The 15,852-nt window shown below is 47.2% G+C and overlaps 1 protein-coding gene across 3 annotated transcripts in view; it reads right to left on the bottom strand.

The window, feature by feature from the left end:
- ARL3 (ADP ribosylation factor like GTPase 3) overlaps positions 1 to 15,852 on the bottom strand; it is a 36,514-nt gene that overhangs the window by 3,189 nt on the left and 17,473 nt on the right. The window contains exon 6 of one of the 3 annotated variants that reach the window (XM_054070816.1): positions 3,472 to 7,392. The exons of the other annotated variants lie outside the window; for them this stretch is intronic. Within the exon in view, the coding sequence (XP_053926791.1) occupies positions 7,345 to 7,392 (48 nt within the window). The 3' untranslated portion in view covers positions 3,472 to 7,344. Of the gene's footprint in view, positions 1 to 3,471; positions 7,393 to 15,852 lie in introns of those variants that run through there. 3 annotated transcript variants of the gene reach the window in all.

Raw genomic sequence — 15,852 nt, 5'->3', positions numbered from 1 at the left:
GCCAGTCCGAAACCTTGTGCTGAGCTATGAGCAGAGGCTGGAGGTCCCTGGGAAAAGGGCTTCAGAGGTCTCCATCACTGAAGGGGTGCTCATAGCATCGCTGCACTGCAGGACACGGCAAACATTCAGGTTTCGCCATCCCTGCCAGCTCTGGCACTGTCTCGCCACGTGGCCTCAGAGCTGAGGCACACAAGGGGCATCACCACCTGGTCTGCAAGATTTTGGTGCGGTGGAACAGTTCGGGAAGGGGCTCAGGGCTGAGCAGGGGACAGCCTGGCTGGAGGTGGCAGGGGATGGGAAGACCAGCACAAGCCTTCAGGTCCAGGTTGGATGGCCAAGCTGACAGGTCAGGTGGCCGAGCTGTGTCCTGTGGGTGCAGGGAAGGGACCGTGGAGAAGGCAGCTTGGGATGGACCAGCCAGACCCCGTGCCTCGGCTCCCCCCGGCGCGTGGCGGCTGGCGGGGCCAGGGCGGCGCATGGGTGCGGGGCGCTGCCGGCTGCCGGAGCTGCCATTGTTCGCCTTCAATCAAGATGTTTCAGGCAGAATCAAAAGCACCAACTGGGGAAATCATCATCACAAAAAATCTTGCGCCTGCAAAATAGGTCAAGTAAGACTCCAAAGAGAGAGAGCGTCTGATCTGCATTGCAAGGAAGAATAGCAACAGCTGTGATCTCCAGTATATATGGATGGGCTTGGGGGGGATAAATATATATATCCATGCATATGTATAACTGCTTACAGCTGTTGGGCCGTATGTTCATTAGGGCCAACTGTTTTGGAGGCAGAGGGATCAGCGCTAATCGGGAAAGGGAGTTTTTATCATCACATTCAGAGGCAAAAGTGTCAGGAGCAACTGCAGCCCCCACACCCCGCCACCCACACCAGCTGTGCCGCACTGAACGTGTCCAATTCAGTGTCTCCCCTGGCCCCTGCGGGGCTGCCGGAGCTGTGGCTCCTGCCCTGGCTCCAAAAGTTGGCATGAGCCATGGCCTCAGCCCCTGTCTGGTCCCGAGTGCAGAGGGGTAGCTGTGCCTCAGTTTCCCCATTCCCCCAGACCAGCTCTCCACAGTCACACCACCATCCTGGCCCCCCATGGCATGGCCCCTTGGTTATCCCTGCTTGGTGCTGGCCTCACAGGTGCTGGCTATAAAAATGAACTCAAAATACATATAAATCCTCCTGCTTGACATCAAGGAGAGTGATGGAGCCGGACAGGACAGCTGGCTGGGCCACCCCAAGACGCCAGGCTTTGCCTGGTCGGTTGGGACCCAGCTGTCGCCGGCTGGCGCCCGTACAGCGTCCCCAGCCCACAAGTGATGCTCTTGGCGCTGGGGAACCTGCTCTCCCCGGCAGCGTCCCCCTCAGCACCCCGAGCCCCCGCTGGCTTCCCTCCATCAGCAAGAAGAGCATTAAAGCCCGCAGGCTCCGGCTCCCATCAGTACCACAAAATAAAGGTTGCGAAGGTAAGCAGCAAGGACAACTTCTATTTAAAAATACCTCTCATCTGAATGATTTATTTGCGGGGCGTTGCTGCCAGCTCAAAACGCAGCTCAGACTTGGGGCCCAACCTACCTGACAGCTTCCCTTCCTCGCAGGATTATTTACCGGGGGCTGCATCTGCCCAGCCGTGCCAACCCTAGGGCTGCGGCTCAGAGCTGCATGGTCATGGCATGTTCCAAGCAGAGGGGCTCCTTCCAACCTTTCCTCTTCCAAATGAGATCGATCTTATTTTTTCTTTCTTTTCCCATTAAAAAGGATACAGATATTCATCTCGGTCGGGCAGCTACATAGGAAATGAGGGGACACACACGCACTCCTGTGCCATTCCCGGCATCCCCCTGCCCAGGCCCAGCTCCTCTGCAGCTTTACAGGAGTTTTGCCTCCATTCGGCACCAGGAAGGGAAATAAGTGAACAGATTGTAATAAAAAAATCCAACAAGCCCAAATTCAGCCAACTGAGCCCAAAGCTGCGATTTAGGCAGGAGCCAATCACCAGGCTGCAGCATGAGCTCGTTTCCACTTAAACAAAACAAAACAAAAGAAGATGAAATTAAAAGGGTTGGGTGCCGAGCTGGGGTGGGTGGGCAGCGTGGCCAGAGCACCGCCCGGCCATCGGTCTGGCTGCCCCTTGCCAACGTGGGCCCTGTAGAGCAGCACAGCTGGGGATGCCCACGCGGCAAGAAGGTGAAGGCTGAAATCTCCAGCCCCGCATCCCCAGATGATTTCTCTGCTCTGATACAAACAATCATCAGGGGGTTGGGGTGGGGGGAGGTTGCAAGGCTGTAAACAACAGGGAAATACTGGTCAAAGAGAAACAAAAATCTCAGTGTTTATTTCTCCTTCAGGCTGTGGATTATTATTTTTTTCTCTTTTTCCCCTCCCTGCACCCAATCCACCCGGTTTCTTGTCCTTTTGGGAGCACTAAATTCATCATGTGAATGTAAAGCAGAGCTTGTGCGGGAAAGGGAGCGGCGGTTCGCTCAAGCAGACGCATGCAAGGTCACATGCAGCCTCGCCATAAATTACAGTGTGTCCCACCGTAAACAGCAACAGGAGAGGGAAAGCGCGGCGGCTTCAGGGGCGGGGGCCGCAGGGGCCGATACATAACGTCGTGACAAGTCAAACAACTCTCCGGGTGTTCGCTTGCCAGAGAAATATTTTTCACATCCAATCCATTAGGCAAACACGATGAAAAAGTATTTCCTACTTTGCTGAAAAAATATCAGGACTCAGTATAAAGTGTGCCTTAAAAAATAAGAGAAAAGAAATTAAGTGTGACCGTCTATAATGTTTTTTTCCAGCGGCTCTGACAGCCTTCCAGGCATCCTGGCCACGCAGGGACGGAGCTGACGCTTTAAAGAGCTCTAACAGTTTCTTGCTTTTTGGCTCATCCCAGTGTTGCAGGAACAGCAATGAGTCAAATTAGTTGGAAAGAAACAACCCTAGAATGTGCTTCCCCCTCAAAGCCCCCTCCAAAGCCTGCTTTGCTGAACCAAACCCATATAATTCCCTGCTTTTCTTTTTCCTCTTCCCTTTTCCTGCCAGGTCGGGGAGGATGCGTTTCACGACAAACCTTATTTTAACCTACAAAATGATTTTTGAAACAAGAAGATCCTCCCGAAGTTTGCCTTTCTCGCTGGCTGGCTTTTCTGACAGTTTTGGACAAGTGAAAATCCAAAGGGAAAAAGATTCTTCCAACAGTTTTGACCGCTTTTACTACTGGCAACAATCTCTGGTGGGGAGACAGCGGGGAGGACTGGAAGAGCAGCTTTGCAGGCCAACTGGTGGCTCTTGGGAAGAGGCAGCCCTCGGCTGGCCGTTGGGCGAACGAGCCTGGTGAAGAGAAAGGATCACCCCAAACACTTTAGTTCTTTCTACTAAATTTCAATTTATTTCTTTTCTTTTGACAAAACCCTCTAAATTATACACTGAGTAACGACGTGACCAGATATTGCAAACACCCCTTTTCAGTGAAATTAAAAAAGGGAACATAAAAGAAAGAGCTTGTGTGGACCTGGCCGGCCGAGGGAATGCAATAGGCGCCACCTTTTGCTTCTGCAGAAGAGCAAACCCTGTGGGGCAGGGGCCAGTCTGAGTGGCCTGGTCTCATCCCAGTACACTTAATTTTAAAAGTCCGGTCATCAGTTATATTTTTGACAGAGGAAGAAGTCGTTAGTGTGCAAGAAGCAACGTGGGGGAGGAGGAGAAGGAGGTTGCATGAAGCTTTGGCAAGTGTTCTTGGGGGGCAGGGACAGACCGTCTTCATCACAGCTGCAACGGAGGGATGTGGCTGTCGCTGGAGGAGGACACAAGTCCCCAGGTCCAGCGTTTGCAGTTGGAGCAGGGGCTTGGACCCATGGTCTCCAATGGAGAATGTCACTTCTCCATCATCTCTCCCCTCCCAAGAACACCAAGGGGCAGGAGATGCATTCCTCTCATCTATCTCAAAGGTAAAACCAGATTTAACGATGTGAAAGTGAAGCAAGACAAATCCCCTGCAGGAGGGGAATTAACCCCTGCAACAAACTTAGGGCGGATCTCTCACCTCAAGCCTTTAAATCAAGGCTGTGAGGCTTCCTACCCAACGTGCTCTATTTCAACCACAAGCCAGCGTGCCGCCGGGGTGGCATTTAATGGGCTGTGTTACACACGAGGTCAGGAGAGAGGAATGTAACAGTCCTTTCTTGTTCTAAAAATCTATGAATTGATGCGACATGTGGCAGAGCTCCACCCATACCAATGAGACAGTTTGCTTCTCCTGAATCTCACTTAAAAGAGGGCAAAGCAGGCAGAGTTGGAAGGACAAAGCATCGCGTATGCAGTTACCATAAACCAAACAGGGCTCAAGCGGCTGTGGTGTTGCTGAACGGTGTTTAGGCTGGCCCCAGCCAGTTTTACAGGTGGTATTTAGCCAGATGCTGCTGAGGGAAGAGAGCTGAGCCCTGCGGAGGCTATAGCGGATGTAAATGTGTTGAGATAAGGAGTGGCAAGTGAACAGAACCTCAAATCCTTTCACATTTTCACTAGGTCAACGTACAGAGAGAAGTTTGCAATACACAGAGCATTTACAGACATCACTGCAGCATGATTTACTTAAGTCATATTCATTTGAACCCTCTCTCTCATGGTCTTCCTCTCTCACTACCTGGCACAGGTAAACCAAATTAATCTACTGGATTACAGGTGAAGCTCTGGCTGGTCCAGGTGCACGCAGCCAATATGTGAAGCTACATGCAAACATAACGAATGAGCCAGCAAACACATCCTGAGTTCAGTAAGGCAAATTTTCCTTCCAAACTAGAGCGACAGGAAAAATACTATATATTTATTCCACACACATTTTGAAGTTTAACCAATGTGAGCCTAAAAAAACCCTAAATTGCCCTACTGCATACTTTTTATATCTATAAAGCTGACTGTGACACAGGTTGGGTGTCACAGGGTAAGTTTGACACTGGTAAAAAAGTAGGGAGCAGGGAAGCAGCTACTCAATTTCTTTGCAAGAGAGAAGGATCAGCACCCAAGCCCTCCCCGAGGGGACTGTGCTCTGCCCTGCCTGGGCCAGAGGAGTGGTACCCAAGCATTTCATTCTGCACCTGGCATGCAGTGTGGGCAAATCCAAAGCACAGGAGTATCTGTCACAAAGCTCTGCCATACAGCCAGCATGAAGTGTGTCTCCGAGAAAGGGCTGCAACTCATTACAGTGCTTGCACCAGGCAAATGCATTAATTGCAAGAAAAAGGTGAAGCTGGTATGCATTTCTCCTCCTTGGGCTGACCCAGGAACTTGCAGTGCTCGGATTCCTGGGGTTCCTGATAAGCCACTGCAGTTGGGAGTTACAGAACGAGCTATGTTTAAATGAGCATCTCATCTTATGACTGCTTTCTCAATCCATGCAAAGCAGGAGCTGTGTCACTCTGTGTCATTAGCGATTGCTTAACAGCTCACTTGAGCCTGCCTTTCCTTCTTTCGTAGTCATCTGGCTTATAAAGCACGGCTGTGCTACTCCGGTATGCATGTCCTGCCTCCGTGTTGGAGGCAGATGCACTCAGAGGGTGCTGACTCACGGACACAGGCAGATTAAAGTTGGATTGCTAACGCAGTTGCTGTCCCAGCTGTCCCTCTGCCCCCAGCCACAGCAGACAGCTGAACTACACGCAGATCAACCCCCGAACCGCTACTGTACATCCTGATGTATGGGGGGATCTGGAATCGGCGCCAGATGATTTTAATCTGCTGGGCTGTAGCACGTAGGCGGCCAGGGGCTGCTTTGCGCACAGTGCAGATGTTTCTGCCGTGAGGTGGAGACGTCCAGGGGAAGGGAGGAGCAAAGAGCTGGGAGCTCCAGGGGTGTCAGCCGTCTGCCTGGGTCCATGAGTCAACTCGCTGACGCGTGGTAAAGCCACATGCTTTAGTACACGCAGCTTTCCCCATACTGCCCACCGGTCCGTCTCCAAGAGGTGGAAAGGGTAGTGCAGTCCCTAGTCATTCCCTGGCCTTTCGCAGGCAGGCAGCAAACAAAGCTGGCAAGCAGGGCAGTGGGATTATTTTACCATCTGTGCATTAGAAACTGGCCCGGGAGTCACCAAGCTTGCTTCATGCAGGACGTGGCTGCTTTGGCGTGCTAATGACTCCCGCTCACTGTCAGCTGGGGCTAGATTTGAATCAGGAACAAGGAGGTGGAAAACACATTCTCTTTGCTATTTCAGCAACTGCATCCTTTCAGGGGAAAGCCAATTTTGGGAAGAATGAATCCTGGTTTTAAAGAGCATCCCTCATCTGCTGTTCATTAGGATCCTCACCCTTCACCAGGACAATCTGCAGCCACCACTGGGCTGGGGTACCTCAGGCCCTGGGCAGGCAACCCGCCATGGGCAGTCCCCTGCATCCTCCCAAGCGCTAGGCAAGGCCTGCGAGGAAAGAGGGTTGGAGATATATTTTGCACATTTCAAAAAGGAAACCTGGGACCTGGTATCTCATTCTAGAAAGTAATCATGGACTTAATTGCATTTTGCTGCAGAGTTGCCTTAACATCAAGGGAAAATCAACAGGGATTATTCAACATCAAGACTAATCTCACATATGGAACTTACTGAACATGGGAACCACGTTTTTGCTGGCTCAAGGTGAAATGCTGGGCTAAATTCTCCTTCAACTGCGAGAAAAGCCCAAGGCATGCTCATCCTGCATTATTCCAACTGTAAAGAGCTTCAACTATACACATATAACCCTTCTCTCCCTTCTACAGTGGTGTCGCAATGCAACAGTACCTCGTTATGAGCAAACTCCTCTTTTATGGCTATAGGAATATGTGAAAGTCTTCTATCCTCGTTACACAAATGACTCCTTAGCAGCTTTATTTTAAGAAACTACACACAACTGGTAACACAACCGCATTTTTTCTGTCACTGAGGGGAAGCTGTGACTGACACCTGAGCATGTCCTCAGCAACCGCAAACCTGCACGTATAGGGCAGGTCCTCTGAATCTAAGCAACTACAGTAACTCACCACTCCCTCTGTTCCACACTGAATCACAGTCTTGCTTCTGCTTAAAGACGTGCTTGCTAATCAGACATTTAATACTATTTTATGCGTAGGGAGGAAATACATAATTCCTTTATTGGGATAAAAAACGATACTAAAAAGAGCAGGTCAAGTTCCAAATCCAGCAGTGTAGGTTTTAACCGATGTTGTTCCCTTTTTTTCTCTCTTTTTTTTTCTCTTTTAACAGCTGTAGCTGTGCACAGATGGAAAAACATTTGGTCAGAAAGCAGCAAATTAGTGTTTTCAGGCTAGAATTCTGCTCCCACCGCTCCTCCATTTCCATGCAGCTCAGAATGCTTTATTTCTTCTTAGCATTGACATTTTTGCACACCCAGTTCATGCCGTCCTTCAGACAGAGAAAGGTAATGTTAGTCAAGGGAAGAGAAAAAGAATCCCCCAGTCTCACCCCACCACCATTCTGCAAGCATGGTGTACTGCCTCCTCATCCAGCCCCCTGCCTGCCCTCTGCGCTGAGGGTAAAAAAACAAGTGCTTCACTGCTCAGTAGATGTTGTCACACAGAGATTATTAAATCTTTCATCTGACCATAAAAAGTATCATTGTCTCATCACGTCACTATGTGTTGGTCCTTCGAGGAAGGATCACTTTGCAGTCAAGGTAGGTCAGTGGCAGATGAAGGCTCAGTTCCAGGTCCGGCTAGAGATGATTTGTGTAACCTCAGGCAAGTCGTCTTATCTTCCAGACTGTGGATTTTAGGGGGCTGTTTGTTATACAGTCAGCTCCCTGTTAAGAATATGACTTAATTCTCTGCTCAGCTGCAAGCCTTGAAATCCAGACCCAGGAAAGCCACTGCAATAACTGGATCTGGACTCTGCTCCCTGTTCCTCACAGAAACTGGCCCCTGAAAGGTTCCACGGGGGTTCACTGAGAAGCGATGTGGTCACGTTTTAAAAGGCCGATAGGCTCTTGAGGGTATCTCCATAAAAACATGTGCAGGACTCTTCTGACCACTGCGAGCAGGATGGTAACACTTCTGCTGTGAATACCCAATTTATTAGTTTATTGCTGAGATCCCAGGATGGGATGCACTGTAGAAGGGCAAAGCAGCACTTTATCTGGCCCTGCCACTCATCTGTTAGGAAACATGCATAACAGAGCACAAGATGCACTGTCTCCTCATAGCTCTGTCCCATCAAATCCACTACCTTTACCCTGCCTACAAAGTATCTGCTGAGAGGGAGGCTCTGGACAGAAAGCGGATAGGCAGCGATTTGGGGATGAGAGGGGAGCAGCACATCTTTGTGCTTGGGAACGTGGAAAATGTCATTAGAGTTCTGAGGTGGCAGATTTCACTGTGTTAAGTTGAGTTGTCATTTTTTGATCACTAAAATGATAGTCAGACCCTCAAAAAGATCAGGGCCTTGGGGCCAGCATTGCTGCTAGCCCCATGGTAGCAGTATTGCTGACTTCCTATGCCCTTGTCCCCAGACTGCCGAAAGCCTGCCAACAACTCAACTGCCCCAAAGCAGCGTGGAAGGTCTTTGAGGTGAGCTGAGACCCACAGCCTCGCCCCCACGATGCCCCTCATCCACAAAGGTGGTGGCCATGTCAGAGGGGAGCTAAAGAGTTAAGAGAGAAGAGAGAGAGCCCTCAGGGCTTAATCAGAAGCAGAGAGGTTCTCACTTGAAAATACCAATTCACCTTGATAGCAGTGCTATGTGACACTTCTTATCTGAAGGGGAGCAGCAACTTTTGAAATCAGCCCTTGTTGCTGAGTTAAATAAAGAATAAGTGAGCCCAGCTTGCGCTGGGGTGCACACGAGGCCCTACGCTAATAACACTTCTAACTCTAACCTTGGGGAGGGCTGATGTCTCCAGTTTTATTTATTTATCTCCACAGCAGAGAACAGTGTAAAACAAATTGTCTAAAATCCTCAGAGCAAATGGGAAAAGACGAGAGGTAGATTCACTTTAAGGCCCAGTAGCCTTGTGTCTTCCCCTTTCAATAACACTGATAACCTAGGTGTAAAACATGTAATGCCTTAAGCAATCAATAGCAGTGGTTTAAAGCTTATCACTTTAGAGAGAGAGGGAGCAAGCTATTCCCAGCGTGAGGAATGCCAGGGCTTTAACAATGGGGCTAGGAAGAGAGGTGTCAAGTTTTGGCTTGATTGTCTGCCCTAGAAATCTGCATGATTGCCTGCAAAGAGTCTAAATAAATAAATAAATAAAAATGCTCTCAATGATTTTAGCTTCCCCTGCCTCGGAAGCAATAATCACATTTGCACACATCATGGCATACAAGGCAAGCAGAGCTCCTCATTCATTTTGAATGTAGGTTTATTTGCTGAACCAGAACAGCTGAGACAGCTTAAAGTAATAAATATCAGCTGACACCCTCTGCTATTCAGCACAGTAATCCCAGAAACAATACATCACTGCAAAACAACAAACAAGCATCCTATCTTTTACCTAATCTGACCACAACCTGAATTCACAGTGATTAAAACTCTGCCTGCTGCCATTGGGGAGCTCTGGAAGGGGAAAGACAGACTGTTTCAGCACCAGTGCAGCGAGGGTCATAAAGCGGAGTTTATGAAGGGATTTACCATGGCTGGAAGCCTGGCTGCATCAAGCATATAACGAGGGCAAAAGAATGACATAGCAAAATGCAAGAGGAAAGGTGAACTCCTAACAGGCTTGAAATACATAAGTAGGTCACTGAACTTTTAAAGCAGGAATAGATTTAAAAAACTCTCTTCTGTCATGAGCTAACTGACAGGAAAAATCATATTTAATTGTAAATACCTCCCTCCCTAGCAGTGATAAAGGGAAAATGAACATGCTCAGCTCCACATGTGTTGTATCAAAGAGGTATGTGAGAGACACCCTCCTCATCTTCAGTCACACGGCAGTGACATCTATAGCTTCTGGTACAACTTTTTTGGGGGGAGCATATGTTCTGCAGTGTCCTCAAATGCTCTGCAGAATAGCAAATGCAATGGAAAGCAAAAGAAACTAAAAAGTACATTTGCAGTTTTTCTGCCTAAGGTTTGAAGCAAGACAGAGGGCTGATAAGATAAAGAAATCCAGGGAAAATGCTACAAACACAAAGAGCTGCTGTGGGGAAAGCACACAGGAAGGAGGAAATGGTGCTTGAAAGAGTGAAGTCCATAAGGAGTCAAGTGTTGTCATCCTTTGTCCCTACACACTGTCCCTATATCTGCATGCTTAAAAGATGGCTTTGTGCAGAAAGTACAATCCCTACAGTAACATCTAGATTTTGATAGATGTCCTTGCACTGCTTTGTTGAGACACGGAGACATTGGCAGGTACTCTGAGGATGGAGACCGATACAGTATTAGTATTCCAGCCTCAAGTCAACCCTGCAAAAACTTAGGAAAAGATTTCAGATCTTTCAGCTTTGCCTCTCTTAGCTCCTTAACAAGCAGCTATTAAACTTTACCAAAGAAAAGAGAGAGAACTCCAGGGAAGAGGATAATGCTTCTTGCAGAAAAATGCTGCTCGGCACAACCCTGCCTTGCTGCAGTCCCATCTGCTATTGTGTCAAGGGAGTTGTACTCCAGCGCCCTTAGGGAAAGGACTGGTAGCGCCTTCCCTGGGAGAAATAAAAAGTCCTGCTTGAGGTTAGTCCACTGCTTGCTTATTCTCTGCATTATCAGCTTTGCAGCTAAGGCAGTGAAGTAATGTGACTTCAAACACAGTGAACAAGTCCTTTCCACCCCATAAAAAGCCTCCCGAATTCTGCTCCCATGCAAGCCAAGGATCAGACAAGGCCACAACCTTGTGACCCCTAATGTGACCTTAAGGACAGCAAAGCTTAATCCTTTCATGTAATCCTCTGTCTGCCATAACAAATTGGGTCAGGCAAGTGCAAAATTCTCCATTTCTAGCATTTTTGGTATGCGTTATTTTAACTGTCACTTTCCTCTCCCTCTGCACAGCCAGGACTGCGCCTGCATTATCTGTCAATTCTCCGCACCTACAGTCATCCTACAGGCTGGCTTTTACAGGCTCCCGCAAGAACATTATCCATTGTTTTTTGCCTGGGTGCAAGCTTTTCTTTTGTCCTCTGAGACCCTGTATCCCTGATGCAGTGCTGCAGGCTCCCTCCTTACCCTGCTTAAATATCACAAGACTTTGCCCTGTAATCTGGAAACATGGGCGCTATTTCTCCACAAACACCAGCTCTGCCTGCCCCAGGAGAGCTGCAGTCATCAAATTGGCTTTAAATCACATTTACAAGTAGCCCCAGAACCTTATCAGGATATGGAAGATCCCCATCCAGCCTGCCCTAGTCTATCTTTAAGACAAAACCTAGTTCTGAGGATACAGCAATGCCAGGGTGTTCCTGTTCAGAATCTTGCCCTTACAAAAGTGCTGAATCGCAGCATCAGCAAAACTTAGGTCTTGGGCCCCATTCTCAACTGGGCTGAAACATCCAGGGAGGAGAAGGCGGCTCAGTCCTTCCTGCAGTCCTTTGGGCCAGACCAGCACTGGCATTAAATTAGAGAAGCTTAGTAGCTACTCTCAGTTCCACTGGCTTTTAATGGTCTCCAGGGGGCCATTATGCTTGGGAGACTCTGGACACAATACACTGCAGCATCGTTCTGGGGGACCGTTCCTCAGGGCAGGCTCAGCTCCTGCTGCCTTGATCGCAGACACTTGCTTCAAACAAGAAACAAGCTGCAGAGCACAGACTGATCCAAAGCCCTGAGTTATGTTTAATACATCAGCCCGGTCCCTAAATAACACCTCCAGCGAGAGGGCAGGCGGCAAAGCAGAAGAGTGCTGCCTTCTTTCACCTCATCCTGCCTGGCCAGGCATAGCTTTTGGTACATTGTTTTTGCCCATCAAGGATTACAAGGATTACAATTGGAGATCTGGCCACAAAATACAACCCCAGGAGAGCCTGCGTGGCACCAGAGAGCCGATGCGAGGCAACAGTTCCCTTATGTTTCTCTGTTGACTTGGGCAATCACCTCCCTTGCTTGCTGTACCATGTGCAAGGGTCTTCGTGTAAACTGGTGCAGGGCTCTGCTCCAAAGGCAGGGCCCAAATGGCTGTGGTAGGCCAAAAAGGCTCTCCTGCTTTCCTAACTAGAAATAAAAGATAAAATCCAGACCCAAGCAGACATTTTGCCTGAAGAGGCCTTTAAGCATGAGGGACGACACTTCTCCCTCAATGGCACGATGACGTCTGTCTGATTAACAAGACAAGTGCTGCCCAGGGTTACAGGCAGGAGGTAATGAAGTCTTCAGCTGGCATAAGGGGCTACCAGCTGGCTTCCAGAGGACACTTCATGGGGTTTCCTATTAACCCAGTCACCTCTCTTCTGAGCCCGCCCATGACATGGCTGGGCCTCTTTTCCAGAGTCTCCAATGGATAATTTTAAAAGACAAGATGACAACATGGATTCCCTGCTTAATTAACACTTTTATTAAATAACCCATTTCAAGTAATAGTTAAAATCTCTAAATTTATATCATTCTATTAACCATAATCTAATCTCATTAACCTTGAAATCCCCAGTCTTAACTACCCAATTCTATAGACCATGGTGCTAGCAGCTAAACTAATTATACGACCTTCAAACTATTTCTCCTTCACGTATTGGTATTATTTATCTTAGCTCACTGCTTTTCCTTCAAGCTATCACAAAAGTCTTCTCCTATGAACTCTGTTCCTGCATGTGCTCAGTACTAGATATGCCACCACTCTTCCTTGCAAAATCTGTTAGCGATGTCTCCAATTTTACTCTGGCTAATATATTCCATCAGCAGTGACGGTTAGCGTGCTTGCTCCTCTGCTTTCATTCTGAATACCTGATGCTTCCACGTCTTCATTTATTTTGCTGTCACTCATTGTCATTTCTCAAAGAAGTCCTTAGAGCAGTGACTTGAGATTTAACCATGCAGAAAGCTCCCTTTCTGAGCCACTGGTAGAGATACTGTGTATAACGATCCTCAAAACTATCTTTCTTAATATCACTCTTTAAAAAGGCTTTTCTTTGAGTCTCCTAAATTTTGAGCATATTGACCTCTACTTAGAGTCCCAGGACTGAAGATGCTGTTTCTTCCTGGGCTGCTCCAGCAGCAACCAAAACCCTTTCGTTTAAAAGCCATCTCCCAAACCACTTAATTCTATAAATTTCCAAGGAAAGGGAGAGCTTGGCATTCTTACTGTCTGATTTGACAGGGCTGGAGTTATGGCAGAAGAGAAATGGAGGGGCTCTTTTTCTATAAGCTGTAGAGAGTTTGCGACTTCTCTGACCTTCCTGCAATAATAATTTATGAAACGAGCTGCAGTATTTAGGGCAATGAGACTGCGGTCAACAAAGCGAGACATTATCTGGCTTGCATCTAAATTAATTTGTCTAGATAAGCACGATGAACAAAATATATAGGCCTGCAAATACTTTTATTTAGCTCATGTCTGCTGTTTTGTGGAAGTGGATTCAGAAGCAGATTTCATTTCCCTTGTAGAGGGTGTTGGGCTGCAGATTTTACTCTTTCGAATGTATAGGGATGCACTGTACTTCAAAGAGAAGGCACAGTAGAAGGTGCTATCAATGAAGGGTTGAGGCCACTCCACAGAGCCCACAGATCAGCTTGAGAAGGCGGCATTATTCAAAGCTTATGAACAGAAAGTGCCACTTTCTGTCATGTAGTTCTTCTACATCCAACACGCGTCCCTGAATTTTATCTGCCATTTTACTGCCCCTTTGCAGCAGGAGAGCTAACTGGGACTTCCATAAATGGGAGGAGGGAAAAGGTAACCTGTGCCTGTCTGCAGCCCTCTGAACTGCAGCCTCACTTTCTTCATCACATTTCTTTGGGCTTGAATATACGGTGCCATTGGGGAAGACACTTCCCTCTACCACCACCACTTCAAAATAAAGATTAGAGTAGAAGCCTTTCACAAGATTGGCTGCAATGTAGATGAATTTGTATCTTAGCTAACTAATTAAAGGCCCTTTGGAGGATACCATCTACTACATTTAGGTCTAAAGATCAGGGTAACAATTTTAAATCAGAAGAAGTGCTGTACTGGGTCGAACCAATGGTTCACCCAGGCCAGCATCCCTTTTCTGCATGCCAAGGGAAAGAACATGTAGGAACAAGATCTCTCTTGCTCTGTCCTTCCCTCCCAGTCCAACGCCCAAGCTGTTCCTCATGCAAAAGCTGCCTCTAAATCTTAGCGGTCGGTTATTGCCTGCAGATCTCTCCTTCAGAAAGTCACTTAGTACTTTCCTGAGCCGATTCATACCCTTGGTCTCCACAACATCCTGTGCCAATGAGAATCACAATTTAATTATGCAACTCGCAAAGAAGCAGTTCTTTTTATTTCTTTTAACCTGCTGTCTGATTATTTCATTAGGAACACTTCCTCTAGCAATTCGAAAAATAGCAGATAGCCTATCTGACATTTTTATAGCTTATTTTATAAATCCTGAAGACGTTCCCACTCTCTGTCCTCTCTTGTCCAAGCTGCAAGTCCTAAGCTATTTATCATCCCCAGGCACAGGTGCCACACTGTGCTGCTGATCATTCTGGACAGAGAATTCTCAAATCTCTCCTAATTCTGAGCAGATATATTGGCTCTTTTTTCTAGTGAAGGTAGTTAAGCGCTAGAAGAGGTTACTCAGAGAGGCTGTAGAATCTCCATGCCTGGAGATATTTATAATTTGATCAGATAGCGCCCTCAGCAACCTCCTTTAGACCTCATAGTCACCCCTGCTTTAAACATGATGTTGGTCTAAAGATCTCCTGAAGACCCTTCAATCTAATTTTTTGTTGGACTCTTGATTCTACTACTATTAAAATCTTTATATATGGGCCAGAGATAGAAATGAATGTTATGTTCAAGGTATGGGCCTGCCACAAAAGAAATGTTTTTTTGTAATGTTTCTTGTTTGCTTTCTGATGATTCTCAAGCATTTGATTTTCCTCTCTGGCCTCTGATGAGCACTAAGCTGCTGTTCCCAATGAACTGCTTCTGAGCTATGGCAGCTAATTTTGAGTCCATCGTTGTACGTGTATAGTTAGGGTTGTTTTTCCTCAATGTGTATTATTTTGCACTTGTCAACACTGAATTTCCTGCCATTTTACTGCCCACTCAGTAATGCAGGTATTGCTTCCGCAACTCTTCATACTCAGCTTGAGATCTGTCTATCTTGAACAGCTCTGTAGCATCTACAAATAAGGTTTTACTGAATCTGCAATGAAGATAAATGTCTTCAGCATTCTGTTTCTTTAAATATCAGTGAAGGGAGCACTCCTGACCACTCACTGTGAGCACTGCAAATATTTCATTAATTCAGGAAAGCCTAAGAGTGAAATAAACAAACCCAGGTCCCATTTACATTACAAAGAGCTACTATGCTGCAGGAACCGGCCACAGCACAGGGGCCGGAGACACAGCTATTACAGTTCAGCACAGGAACACAGCTCAACCCTCTCAGTGGGTTTTTGCGGCCCCACATGCCACCATTAGAAGTGGTTTTTGCCATGTGTGCAACTCTTATGTTTCTTTGGATCAGAAAAATTGATCGGTTTCTCTCTGGCGCCTGGATTCAGCAAAATGACATTAGCAGTGAAGGTAAATCGGATTTCTAAAGTGCACACTTGTAACAGTCAAAGGGGTTAATAGTAAAAGATTATTTGTTTTGTGAAAATTATTAACCTGACAGCAGTTTCTTTAAAATAAATCAATGTCTTCATTTGGCCCAGTCAAAGGGTCTTACTGGGGAAGTGATCACTCTCCCCTTTCCCAAGGATGGACAGATCCCAAGGGCTCCCCACTCCCTTTGCACAGGTGACCAG

Source organism: Cuculus canorus, chromosome 7, assembly GCF_017976375.1.
Source record: "Cuculus canorus isolate bCucCan1 chromosome 7, bCucCan1.pri, whole genome shotgun sequence".
In the NCBI taxonomy this organism is placed as follows: domain Eukaryota; kingdom Metazoa; phylum Chordata; class Aves; order Cuculiformes; family Cuculidae; genus Cuculus; species Cuculus canorus.
The sequence above is the reverse complement of the archived record's forward strand: the minus strand, read 5'-3'. Positions and strand labels throughout refer to the sequence as shown.